Raw genomic sequence first — 14,831 nt, 5'->3', positions numbered from 1 at the left:
ATTCAGGCTTAAAGAAATGAAGATGAAATTTCAGTCAAATGAGCGCTGAGTTAGAGAGAGAGAGAGGGAGAGAGAGAGAGAGAGAGAGAGAGAGAGAGAGAGGGGGGTGGGGAGTCAGGGAGGGGGTCAGGGAAGAGAGAGGGGGAGGGAGGTTCGTTGTTACTAGAGAGTGGATGACAGTTTGACTGAGAACTTGTGTTTAAGAAAAGGGAAGGGAGGAGAATGGGGATCCAATTCAACAAGCTGACAACTGCAGAGCAGTATGTGACCTCTCTCCTCTATTCAACAGCAGCCCAAAAGACTCATTCATCTTTCCTCTCATCATGATCCATCATGATCCATCAGTGCTTATACTGTAGATATAAGAGAGGAGAAGAGAGGGGAAAATTAGAAGAAGCAAGTGACATGTCTTCTTCACCCTAGGTGACGGGGTGTGTGCGTGTGTGCGTGCGACCCGTGCGTGTGCGCGCCCGGTTAGCAGCCTGGGGGGAAATACATGCCCACCACTGTTGAGACTGGGGTCAGGTATCTACTTTTTCAGACCTCGCATTTATGTGTAAATGCAACTCAATGGAATCTTATTTTATATTCCAGGAGCAGATACTTCCAGCTTGTTCTGTCAGCAGGGGGCGACAGACAGGGGACATGCAGCTGGACCCACTACTGTGAGCTGTACTTGTAACAAGATGATTTTAATATGCATAAGCTACCAAAATGGATTTGTATAACACTTAAACAGGAGCTCATGCTGGGCCAATGATAATATCTCTACTCTCTACTTTCCCATAATAGTCTCTCTACCTCTTACATTTGGGGGAGGCTCTGTGAGTATATAGGCCTAGTGTGTAGAATTCTGGTGACAGAGAAACAAAGCAAACCAGAACTGTGAGATTATACTCTATAACTAAAATACAAAAATAAAAACATCTTAAATATTTCTTTCATAACGTGTCTTGTGATTTTTGTCTTAAAATAAAAAACATTTGATAACAAAAAAAAAAAAAATCTTTCATGAATAGAGAATCTTTCACTCAATTGGAACTGCTCCGGTCGCAAGTTGATGATGTCATATGCCCATTATGGTATGGAATGTATGGAATGCATATGCTAATAAAAAGGTTAATATGACCATCAAAGCAATATTTTAAATACCTTTTATTAGCATGTGCATTCCATACATTACATATAGACCGATTCACAGAGGGTTTCCTGGGTGCGGCCATTACTGAGGTGTACCATTGAGTGCAGCAGCACTGATTAGCTACACCTGGCCTACGGAGCACCTGCTCCATGGATTACCCCTCAGTAATGGCCGCGCCCAGGGCACCCCTCTGTGAATCAGTCTATAGGGCTGGACCACACATGGACATATATGACATCATCAACTTGCGACACGAGCAGTTCCTATTGAGTGACCAATTAAAGTCTCTTTTTATGAAAGAAAAAAATATATAAGGTGTTTTTATATTTTAATTTGAGTTATAATGTATAATGTTATAATGTTTTAAGGTATAAAGTATAATGTTTTAAGGCATATTTTTCTTATTAGCCAAGGATCCTTTTAAGGATCTAAAGTTCTAAACAGTGAGTGCTAGGTATTTGAGTATGATCTCACGCGGCTGATCCCACTGAAATGTGTCAAATTTATGATTTATGGAGATGTTCTCTAAATGTTCTGATTAATTGAAAATGTAAACAAGTGTAATGCTTTATGGTGTCGTCCACAGTTAACAGTTTTTGTATTGAGTTGCGCTTGAAATGTACTGTAATTCTGCAAACTGTTAATAAATACTTCAATCAATCAATCAATCAATCAATCAATATAACCACAGCAATCAAAATCTTAACAGTAGGCTACCTCTCCTATGTGTGTCAATGATGTCTCCCAGTCATAGATACAAAAATACTAAGTACTGCCCTCAGTTAAAACAAACAATTAAACAAACAAACACAACATCTACAGGAGGGTACCCACTAAATAACTAAAGCAGTATACCCATAGATGATACTTGGGTTACTGAAATACCCTAGTGAAGACGACTGGCAACACTACACAATACACATTATTATTTCATATACACTCAACTGTATCATGGCTGTACCATGCTGGGAGGGGGAAATGACATCCTTGTGCCAAACAAAGCAAAATAAAGCTTTGTTGTGGATAACGCGTCCAGTCGTTCTGGTGATAATGAGGTAAAACTGGCTGATAGACAGACAGACAGGCGAGAGATTATGATGTCACAAAGCCAAGGGAGTGATGAGCGCACAAGAATATATCTCTCAGCAGCTGGAGGAAGAGTGGGAGGAAGGGAGGGAGGAAGGAAGGGAAAGCCTTAAGGAGGCGACGGAGGAAGCAGAGAAGGGCGATGAAAGACACACACAGATGATGTGGGGGGGGATAAAAAGATTTTCAAAGAGAGGGATTGGCAAAAAATACAGTAGATAATGGTAGAGCCTGTGGAGAGACAACAACATAAGCGCAGTCGAATGCTCTTTTGTTTGGGTCCATATATTAACTTACTGTACAGAACTGCAGACAGAGAATAATAGATGGAAGGACTCAAGAGATATAGTATGGACAGAAGAGCAGTCCATGTCTGTGCTGATGGTGATCCCTGATTCCCTGGGTTTTAGGAGGGAATGACTGATAACCAATAATCAGATTGATTAATATATATATATATATATATATATATATATATATATTTAATATAAATATACAGTTCACACCCATCTGTGTCTGTGCACACACACACACACACACACACACACACACACACACACACACACACACACACACACACACGCACACGAGAGAGACAAAGTACACGTCTTCCTTCCAGATTAATATTTGATGAGGAGGCTGATATACTTAAATGAAACATTATAAATACACAATGAGTGCTTGTCCCTGTAAAACCCTTGTGCTTGGCTGTGTCAGCACACACACACGCACGCATTGTATCTGGCAGTTAATGTACAGGCCAATATAATTTCAGTCAAATCAGTGGGTTCTTAACCCATTCTGAACGGGCACCCATTTTGGTGTCAGCATCATGTCATGCTTTAGCTATTGAAAAATAGCAGATCTACAAGCTCATATCGCGCCACCGAGTGGCGCGATACGAGCTTGTAGGTCTGCTATTTTTGAAAAATCGAAGAGCGACTGACATTTTTAGACTCTGATCTCAGGTCAGAATGAGTTCATCAGACCAGTGTGTGTCCGGCGGAAACCTCGTTATGAATCTGATCTCAGGTCAGAATGGGTTAAATAGACTAGTCATAAGGGGATGGCAGGAGACCTCCGATGTCTGTCATCAGAGATCACTGAGTGTTGAGTGTGATGGTCCTCCTGGGGGTGAATTCTGAAACCACAAGCACATTATGCCTGTAAAAGCATATCCATTTACACTACAGTCTCTGCCTGATTTCCTATGACTTCCTGAATGGTGTGTGTGTGTGTGTGTGTGTGTGCGTGCGTGTGTGTGTGCGTGCGTGCCTGCGTGCGTGCGTGCGTGTGTGTGTGTGTGTGTGTGTGTGTCAGAGGATATATACATCATTAGGAGGAGGCTTGAGGACAAAGTTTATCAGAGATAATGGTTAATTATACTTTTGCAAGAGAATGAGGAGCAAGGGAGCGGTGGGAGGAAGAGGAAAGGCGAATCGAGAAAGACAGAATATTGACAGAGAGACAGAGAGGGTGACAATATGAAAGAAAAAGTATTTATTGTTTCCTCCAGGAGGCAAAAAACACGGTCAACAATGCAAGTTGACAACCATAACTGTGCAGCAATGTATATTTGCTATTGTTTCTAGGCATCCCTGGATTCCTTCCCCTCCCCCTCAACATATTCTGCAAATTCGTCCGTTCTCTCTACTACTACATCTGACCCCATCACTGACCCTCTCTTCTCCAAATTGTAGAAGAGAGGGCAAAGACGGACACAGGAGTGCCAATTCGGAGGCTTCAAGCCAGCACGTCTGTTTCCATCAGCTTCCTGGTTATCTGCAATTCCCAGAGCTGAAGTGAACTCGTATCAGGGAAGCTGAAAGTAAGTGGCCCAAAACTGGCCAATCAGATGACTTCTCCCACCTTTGTTCACTGCTGTCTTCTCCCTTTGGTGCTAACATTCAGTCCTCTGCTTCTAACCTAAGGAAGCTATTTCCCCCTCCTTAAAGACAGAGTGAAGTGATTTTTGTACTTTTTCTGTTTTGTGTGTGTCTACATTACTCTAATAGACTTCCAGGTGTGGTTAGAATATAGAAATATGTCTTGCCTGTGTAGTTTTGGTTTAGTGAACTTTAGTCTCCCTAGTAGATAGGACCTTTCGGCTTCAGTTCAGGTGGATCACCACTCACCTGAATACCAGGCATACTTAAGGCCTATTCATAGTCTGGAGTTTCGGTGGTGAGGTGACCAGTGACCACCGCTCCGGTGGTGAGCTGATCACCGGAGCTGAAATAACGTTGAGCGGTGGTGAGTAAAAACAGAGAGAAGGGCTGGAGCGGTCGTGGTTTGCTCTTCACCGCGGCTCGTGACGTTATGTTGTAGTTCGGTGGTCACCCCACCACCGAAAATCCAGACTATGTATGAGCCTTTAATAAACTGGTGGGTGTGGCCACTGGCCACATAAAAAGATAATTTTAACACTTTCTGTAAAAAAAATTGAGAAAGACATTTCTACTAGTTAGGCTTGTATAATCATAGTATGATGCGTATTACACCTCCTCGGTAACCCTTCATTTTACGGTATGGTAATTACCGTACCGTAAAACGAAGGGTTACCGCATCCTCCTGCATAGTATAATCATAGTTACCTGATGATCGTGTTTTTTATTTCTTTTAAAATTTCTTTATCCCACGATTTTGTAACCCATTTTTCACCCCTGTGTCAATTATCTAATGTGATTCTGGGCACTATACACACCCTCCGCCAACCTGGGGAGAGCAACGGACTTGAACTCATGCTTCCTTCATGCATGAGTGTCCAAGTCGCTCCTTTACACCTGACAGGGGGGAGTTTCCCTGGTTGGACGTAGCACGTGGAAGGAACACGTTATTCCAACCAGTTCCTTTCCCCTCCATCAGGCGCCCCGGCTGGCCAGGGGGAGGCAGTTTAGAGACCAGGATTACTGCATGTATTTTGTGACCCTAGGGGACACGGGGAGAACATGCAAACTCCACACAGAAAGGCCCTTTCGCCAACCCCACCTCGGGTATGGGCACTCATGATGCGGAGGAGAGAACACACTGCCAGCACCCACAGCGTACAGGGGGAATCGAGCAGGACCTTCTAGCTGCGAGGCGACAGCCGCGACAGCACTACCGACTGTGCCACCATGCCCCCTCGGCATTCCATCTTTAACCTCCCTCCACAGTTCACCCATCCCACTCTGCTGAAGCTTTCATCACCTACTTTGATGAGATGGTTGATACATCAGAAGTTCAGCAAAGAGGCACTCCAAAAACTGGCCAGGCTGCCTCCCACTCCTCAGTCCTCGTCCTTCTTGGTCAAAAGACACTCAACCAAGGTCGTAGTGAGGGTTTGGAAGTTGGTGTGCTGTGTGTCTGAGGATGAGGGAGAGGGTGTTAGGGCAGCATTCAAATTGTAATCCTATTTTTATTGTAGTTTATTTATTGCATTCCTGAACTATTTCAAGAATATGAGAAGCGGCTTGAAGAACACAAAAGCTTTTCAATGCAATAGCTATCACAGCCACACACAGTCTATAGCCTATTGTAATCAAATGCACTGTGCAGGATTGGATTATTTACCGGTAATCTAAGGATTCTGGTGTCCCACTGGACATAGAGCCTCCATTACTAAGCTGCGTATAAATACTAAAAATCACAAGACGACGTGAATTTCCCCTTCATTGTCAATTCATTGCGTTTTTAAAACAAACATTGAACTAAAAACAAACATTAAACCTACCGGTATTGGTATATGTATGCTGCCCACTTCCTTACTACCTTCAGGACATGATCCCTACAGTACATGTCACAGTCACAGAGTGTCTGTGCCTCCCTTAATGATCCCTACAGTACATGTCACAGTCACAGAGTGTCTGTGCCTCCCTTAATGATCCCTACAGTACATGTCACAGTCACAGAGTGTCTGTGCCTCCCTTAATGATCCCTACAGTACATGTCACAGTCACAGAGTGTCTGTGCCTCCCTTAATGATCCCTACAGTACATGTCACAGTCACAGAGTGTCTGTGCCTCCCTTAATGATCCCTACAGTACATGTCACAGTCACAGAGTGTCTGTGCCTCCCTTAATGATCCCTACAGTACATGTCACAGTCACAGAGTGTCTGTGCCTCCCTTAATGATCCCTACAGTACATGTCACAGTCACAGAGTGTCTGTGCCTCCCTTAATGATCCCTACAGTACATGTCACAGTCACAGAGTGTCTGTGCCTCCCTTAATGATCTCTACAGTACATGTCACAGTCACAGAGTGTCTGTGCCTCCCTTACCTACGACACCCCGGCTATCACTCCAAGCATCAACTCTACTCCACCCTGACTCCCAACTGTGGAATGACCTAATGAAGATGAGAAAATCACACTTGTGTTTGAAGTGAGGGGCTCCTGTTTGTTTGACTGTTGTTTGTAAACAAACATTAAAAGGTCCATAGTCTTGGCTGCCACTCTATGTTTGTAAAAGTGCTCTGAAATAATGTTAAAAGTCATATGACTTAATTTCAAAAGCCAGACGTTGGGGTGGGGATAGTACCCCTCAATAATAAGAACGTATGCTCCTTCAACTCATGCTCTGCAAACATTCATATTCCATTCATATTTCAAGTAGAGACAAATACAGAATGTCCTGGGGCATGAAGAGGACTTATTCTGCATGTTCAAACAACTGAGAAATGATTACTCACTCCAGTCTGTAAATGGAGTCTACTGTAAGACAAACACCTCAGACTGCCTCCGGTACTGTCACATATCTGAAGCTTTTTATAATTAATTTGACTGTGTGTGTGTGTGTGTGTGTGTGTGTGTAGATTGTCAAGAGTGTTGCTGTGTGGGTTGCGATGACAAAAAGTACTAACTCAGACTCTAAATTTAAACTCATCTTTAGAGTTTAAAAGATGAGAGAAGGGAGGCTCATCTGACAGATAAGACGGCATCCTCCCAGAGGGGTTAAAACCGCCCACAAATCTCCATCAGTACAACTCAGCTCTGTCAGAGGCTTGTTTTGATCTCTTTCCATTGATCGTTTTTGTGTACTTGCTACCATATGAAGCTGTGCTGTCGGGAGATGCAGGTATCTCAATAGGGACATGGGCACACTGATGATTCAGCACCATGGACAGAGGTGTCAGGATGGGTTTCTGCACAGCTAGGGGGCAGAACACAGCATTCTTTAGCTAATCTGGAACTTACCCTTCCAACTTTGAGACAGACCTGTACTTGAGGTCACGGCATGATAATGCTCTGCAGCTCTAGCTGATTCTAATCACACACAGCTGCTTAATGCATTTTGTCCTCTCTGGTTGTCCTGTCCTAAGTTATCTGCACTATAAATTCCTGGCACTGCTCTGTCCCACCTACATTACATTGTTTTTGTCAAAGTTGCCCCTTGAATGTACATACAACCAGTAAAGTTTGTGAGAAACTCATGGCTATAACCCAATTCTGCTATAACTTGCCCAGTTACTGCCATGCTCAGCTGCCAGAGTAACATTGTTCATATTGTCTTAAACAGTAGACCAGACCGCTGTATGAACAGTTGCAATGAATGGGTTTCTGGTGGTGGACTGGATGCCACTGTGTGTACTCAGCTTTCATGGTATCTTGATGCTGGTGAGAGGAGTGGTTGTGCCCGGTGTGATCATTGTTTACGTCGGACACTGCCCATTGCATCACCTGCAGCCTAGGCCTCACACTGCCCATTGCATCACCTGCAGCCTAGGCCTCACACTGCCCATTGCATCACCTGCAGCCTAGGCCTCACACTGCCCATTGCATCACCTGCAGCCTAGGCCTCACACTGCCCATTGCATCACCTGCAGCCTAGGCCTCACACTGCCCATTGCATCACCTGCAGCCTAGGCCTCAGTCTCACATTCCAAACAGACAGAACATGTGTTCTGCCTCCGTTTCCAATGTGTGACTGAGGCCTTAGTTGCTCCTCAGCTCAGCAAAACCCTGCACTCATTTCCTCTGCAAGGGCAGGAGTGTTAGCAACATTTGTAAATCAGTAGTGGGCAACTTTGATGATTCAGAGGGCCACTATATTTCCACATTGACCCCAGAGCCAGGGCCACATTGCAGAAACCCTTTGAATTATAACTTTTTTTGTAATTAACTTCGTCATTCTGTCACACAAAAGTAGCCAAAATAGCCGAACCACAAGCTCAAATCGAGCTTGTACATCTGCTATTTGCCATTTTTTAATAGCAATTAATAATTCTTTGGCTAATTTGGAAGTGGAATTCTTTCTTTCAATCATTTTATTTTGGAAGTGGAATTCTGAAAAGTAACTTTATTTAATTTCAAATGCATTTAGTTAACTTATGTTAATACTATAGTCATTAAGTTACTAATATAGACTAAGTACAGTCAATAAACGAGTTATGTTTGCATGTTTGGAATTGTAACAGCTGAAATCAATAATCTATCATATCAGTATTCTGATATTAACCTGTGGGCCACATTAAGTGAAGGTGGGGTCACCAGTTGCCCATGTATGCTGTACATGTTTGGCAACATACAGGACACCCCACTCGCTTCCTCAAGTAGAAGTGCATTCCCCCCCGCCCCCAGTCAGGGTTTGAAGAGCCACAGAGAAAGCAGTTTTGCCACTAATGTTGCTGTGGTGGAGGAAAAGGTACACTCTCCCCCACCCCAAGGCTGTTTGTATTGCAAAATGAGCAATCACTCATTGGAAAAGTGCTACCAGTTCAAAAGAAAATTACACAAGGAAAAGATCGACTTCATTAAGGAGAAGGGGATATGTTTCGGCTGCCTAAAAAGGGAGGGCCACATTAGCAAAACATGTGTCAATAGACTGACTTGCAATGTGTGCAGCCAACAACACCCAGAAATTCTCCACATTGAAAAAGAGGACAAAAGAGAATTCCCTGAACAAGCTGAGCCATTTAAGGAGGCTGAACCAGCAGTTAGCGATGCAACTACTGCACCAACATTATGTGGTCATATTGGGGCCGGAAACGATGATTGCACATTTTCAATTGTGCCAGTCCAGATAAAATCCAAAAAAGGTGACACAATCATACAAACCTATGCCTTCTTGGATCCTGGCAGCTCAGGAACATTCTGCACAGAAAGCCTTGCACAAAAATTGAATGTCAGAAAACGAAGGACCAACATTATGCTGCAAACTACGGGGCAGTCAAAGACTATTTCTACATATGCAGTGTATGGATTGGAAGTGTCTGCACTGGACAAAGATGATTTTGTTGATTTGCCTGAGGTTTACACCCACAGCAGCATGCCGGTGAGTGAGAGCAACATTCCCAGGCAGGAGGATGTTGATCAATGGCCACATTTGAGTGCCATCAAACTACACCAAATCGACTCTGACATAGATCTGCTCATTGGAACCAACGCTCCCAAGGTCATAGAACCATGGGAAGTCATTAACAGCCAGGAAGACGGTCCCTATGCAGTAAGGACCAAAGTGGGATGGGTTCTTAATGGTTTAACCCGCAGACCCTCTGTGTGTGGTCATTATTCCTCTGACTTAGCTTTCAGGAATGAAACTCCCATCTTGCCAAACAACTGCTGCATAGGAGAGCAGCATCTTGGTAGCCTGAAAAGAAAGTTTGGAAAAGAGAGGATGCAGGAAAGGAAGGATGCCACGGCAAAAGGGCTGTGTAGAGTGGTGAGAGAGCCATTCAATGGAAAAATACATCCTTCCCCATCACAAAAGGCCAGTGGTGGAAAAATATATGGAACCACACAAACATCTGACCATGTACCATTGTACCAAGGTGGCAGGAAAGAACGGACTCTGGAGAAACGAAGGTGGCAGAGCTCCAGAAAGAAAATGATCAAAAGGCAGAAGATACCTGAGGAGCTTAAACAGGACTCTGATTCATCAACATCTCCCTCCAGAAAGATGAACACTGTAAACCGAAAGCCCTACCTACCTTCTCTGTTTGCTACTGGAGGCAACAGACCGAAGAAGAAAGACTGATAATAACTGACTTTTCTTTCTCTACTCTTTCCCTTATTTCTTTCTTTTGCAGTGTCATCAGAAGAATCAGTCAAGATTAATTACATGACACATACCACATACCATGTTTAGTTTTGTGAATGGCTTCTTTAGCAGTAATTGTTTATATAATGCACAATTAGGGGCCAGTGTGTAGAAGCCAATTAACTGTGTTTTTTGATTATTATTTCTGTTATTATTTAGCCTTATTAGCCTAGAATATTCGGTAGATGATTGGCTAATTGATTTATTGTTTTGGGCACAGACGGGCACGCCTCCCAGGCCAAGGGTTTAATTATGGACAGGTGTGGGGGGAGAAGGCATGCACCTAGTGGATACAAGGTTTTTACCAGTAAACACAGAAGACATTTGTATTTTGTACTATGCTGTCTATACACTTTATGTGAATTAAACGCAAAGCAAAAGAAAGTAACAAGTGGACAATGAAGTTCTTGCTAACTGCGTACACCTAAACCCATAGAATGGGTGCATCAGTGGGTTTGTTATGGACAAGGTTGAAAGCTGACAAACTAGCACTTACACCAACGTTCAAGCGGCTATGATAAACAGATGATTTCAATGTGCGTTTATTAAAGACCTTCTGGTTTTGAGAGAGAATCTAATTGGGCTTTCTTGTGTGAAGCACACTATACGCTTCAGTAGTAGGAAACAACCTTTATTTAAAAAAACAAACACATAAATAATAAAAACCTAGCTACATACCGGTAGAGTAGTTAAGAGAACAGAGGGGGGAAAGCAATAACAGCCCTACACTTAAACAGAAATAATTGCATAATTCATAGTCAACTTCCAGTCACAAAATCAAAAATCAAATAAAAACCGGGTGACCAACAGCAAGGCAAGGTCTAGGAGTGTTTACATGCCTCCATGATCAGTATTATTTTGTATTTTGACCTGACCTCTATTCATTCAAAGAGTTGCTGAGAAGAGAACGTTCAGTTACATACATTCACCCTTCACAGCTGTCCAGCACAACCAGTGTCGTGTCTGGCCCGAGCAGCAACATTACACTCCTATAGACCACTGCTTCCCAAACACCGGGTCGGGACCCATTTGTGGGCCGCAGACATTTTTATGGGTCCCTATATTTTATTTCTTTCCTACATTTGTTTTTAATTATTTCAAAAAGCATTCCCAATCTTTCATGAATTCAAAACAAATTATTTTTTTCCCAGTAATTTCATGAAGAAAAAAAAAAAAAATCTAAGAAGGCCCATAAATTAGAAAACAAATGTTTTAAGTAGTGAAACTAGCCGATCTACAGGCTCACAACGCAGACACAGTGTGTCTCTGCACACTATTTGGGAACAACCGCTCTAGGCTACGGCTGCATCCGATGTGCTTCCAATGAAAATGTATGTAACTGACCAGAGACGTCACTCTTCTCTCTCCAGTCTAGAGACAAGCCAGTTATGAATTATGATCGCTCACATTCAATAAAAATTATCAGCCTGCCCTTTTAACCCAAGCAATCACTTAAACACATCAAAGTATTACTATAATGGGGAAAATAATGACTTGTGTAATGTACATCAGTGGGTTATTAAACAGAAGGCCATGCAACAATAAGCATAAACACTAGGTAACATTTTACACTGGTCTCATTCTAGTTCATCAACCTTTGTATTTGACTTGTGTAAACTATAACTAGTACTTATTAAACCGTTGTTAATATTTAAGAAAACTCTTACCCATTAGTTTTGTCCCCCACACTATGTAGAATAACTTTTCTACATTGATTTGTTTTAAATCAAGGATTGATTTCACATCAACAAAAAAATAGAGCCATAAATGAGTCTTAATTACTATACCAACACAGATGAGAGCTGAAATGAACAGCATAGAATACATTAACATATTGGTTGATACACTGGAATCAGGCCAGTTTAAAGTGTTATAGAAAGGTTTGTTAACTTCACACTATTTCAGATCATCCAATAGCCATCATACTTCAACCAACAAACATTAAATACAAAAACACTGGTGGATTTATTGTCAGAACATGAAGAGAACAGAAGTTATCAGTCCGGCCACATTCTCACACTGCCAAATATGGGAACCTCTTTGATTTGAACTGAATTTACAACATGTACATTTGAGAATGGGTGCTTGGATGCATTTGAGAATGGGTGCATGGAAGGATGTCCTCTGTAGGCACTGTCAATTCTGTCAATTCAATCGAACACCTTCAATGGAGGGTGCCTAATGATGACCCCAGACTCATACAACTACACTTAGAACATGGGCATTTAGCCAACACCTTCATCCAGAATGACGCAGAGTGTTTTTTGTAATTAGGTTGACTGACAGCACACAACAGTGTTGGATATAAGCTGTGATCGCTTGGGTACGGGGACCACTCGTACCACGAGGGCAACCACAGCCATCTCCCCCATTTCCCTTCTACCATGTAGCCATGCTAGGTTCATACTTTACATGGGTCCACTTTGGTTTACAGTACAAAGGACTGTTACACAGGATCCTAATGTACTGGTGAATACTGTCATAAGATGTCAGATTCACCATACTGAAATGGACCAATCGGAGGGTTTGTGATTGCAGTGTTTTGTGAGGCTTATCAATACCAGTGGCAGGGTGGAACTCTGAGGATCTGAGTGGGACTGACACTGTGTGTGTGACAGCAATATGGGTTACCTTCTTTACTGATTCCATGGTAACCCAGCTGTGCGAGTGTGAGTGTGTGCGTGTGCATTTCAAGAGATGGTGGAGAACTCTTTGAGAAGTACATCCTGGCTCAGCGTGTTGGGAGAAACATTTTTTCTCACATTCAGACTGATGGAGCGTACCTGGATAGACAGAGAGAGAGAGAGACAGAGAGAGACAGAGACAGAGACAGAGACAGAGACAGAGAGAGAGAGAGAGAGAGAGTGGAAATAGACAGAATAGAGAATGCGGAGAAAGATGTCAGGAGACAAACAGAACAGAGAAGACGGAGAGAGGACCACATGGATAAAGAAAGTTAAATGGAACTCCAATTATAACATTTAAGATGCACACACTATATCCCTGGCTATAAGCAAACCAAAAGAGTCTTCCTCCATGCACTCTACTCTAGGTCTGTCACGGTTACAGATTGTAGTTGACGATTAATTGTCATACCATATTTCTTGCGGTAAACGTTTAAATTGTGGGTTTTTTTTCATTGAACCTTGGAACATATGAATAGTACAAATTACATTTCTGTAAATTACATATTTAATCATTTTTTGAAAAAAAAAAAAAAAAAAAGCGGAAATAGCTGATGTACAAACATATACAGCGTGTGGATCTGCTATTTTCAATATTTGACAAGGTGTGCATTTTTTCAACATGGAAACGATGACGATCATGACAAAACAATTGTGATCATCTCAGATAATTGCGATTAGACGATTGTGTAATAATTGTGACAGGCCTACTGCTCTCTCTCTCTCTCACCAGCTCCTTGAAGAAGGCAGACTCTTTGGGCTGCTCAGAGTAGCGCTCAAACTGGTCCAACCCATCCTGCAGCTTCAGGGTCAACGTGTCGTAGTTGGACCGTACCACCTCCAAGACCTGGGGAAGGCAAACATTTACACTATTTATAGTGCTTTAACCCATTCTGACCTGAGATCAGATTCATACGAGGTTTCCGCCGGACACACACTGGTCTGATTAACCCATTCTGACCTGAGATCAGATTCTAAAAATGTCAGTCGTTCTACGATTTTTTTCAAAAATAGCAGACCTACAAGCTCATATCGCGCCACTCGGTGGCGCGATATGAGCTTGTAGATCTGCTATTTTTCAATAGCTAAAGCATAACATGATGCTGACACCAAAATGGGTGCCCGGTCAGAATGGGTTAATGAAAAACAGAAAAGGACACAAATTCTACCCGTCTGAAAAAGCACGAGAGTTTAAAAGTCTAAGATGGAGATAAAACGTTGAATTACAAGTGGATCAAAAACAATCTCAACGTTCTTAAAAAGGAAATACTAGAACCGACTGCCAGTGTTGCATGCATGCACAAATCTGTGAAAGTGTTTTCAGACATGACTGAAGAGATGATACTAAACATGCAAGCCATTGCTTCTTAATCCATAATGCAATAGAAGTGGTGCTTCCTTTGGAAATGCACTCCTCCAATATTCATCCCCAGTCAAATATTAACACACGTTAAATACTTAACTAACATGTCTATTCGTGAACATCTCATCTTAAAATTGTCCCGTGAAGAAAGGCACCTGGCCCAGACTGAATCATATATTTCATATTAATATTATGTTATAATCAAACAAAATAAAATAGGTACAAAAGTATTGATTTTGGACGCTATTTTTGACATGCAATGCCGTCGTATGATCAAGTAAGTAATTAATTAGGCATCACATCCTTTAATGTCTGCAGCATAACACAGAGCTAAAATACATGCACAATTGTACCAAGTAATATTCTGACCTGCCGTTACCTGACCAAACTTGAAATAAACACCCAGTAAGACACACTGACCAGAGTCATGAAAACATTTAATCATGAAATTAATAATGACCTGCTGTAGATACTTTAGTGTATGACATTTAATAACCAAGTGACAACCTTTATTCATTTAACCGAACTAAACGTTGTTGC

At 42.2% G+C, this 14,831-nt stretch overlaps 1 protein-coding gene across 1 annotated transcript in view; it reads right to left on the bottom strand.

Annotated features, from left to right (window-relative positions):
* Window positions 1-10,854: 10,854 nt before the first annotated feature.
* The window catches only part of armh3 (armadillo like helical domain containing 3), a 24,039-nt gene continuing 20,062 nt past the window's right edge, over window positions 10,855-14,831 (bottom strand). The window contains exons 15-16 of the mRNA XM_083764532.1: window positions 13,659-13,775; window positions 10,855-13,027 (exon numbers count right to left, since the gene is read on the bottom strand). Coding sequence (XP_083620658.1) covers window positions 12,935-13,027; window positions 13,659-13,775 — 210 coding nt within the window. The 3' untranslated portion in view covers window positions 10,855-12,934. The remainder of the gene's footprint in view (window positions 13,028-13,658; window positions 13,776-14,831) is intronic.

This window comes from Protomyctophum parallelum (assembly GCF_964188405.1).
Source record: "Protomyctophum parallelum genome assembly, chromosome: 5".
NCBI lineage: Eukaryota > Metazoa > Chordata > Actinopteri > Myctophiformes > Myctophidae > Protomyctophum > Protomyctophum parallelum.
The sequence above is the reverse complement of the archived record's forward strand: the minus strand, read 5'-3'. Positions and strand labels throughout refer to the sequence as shown.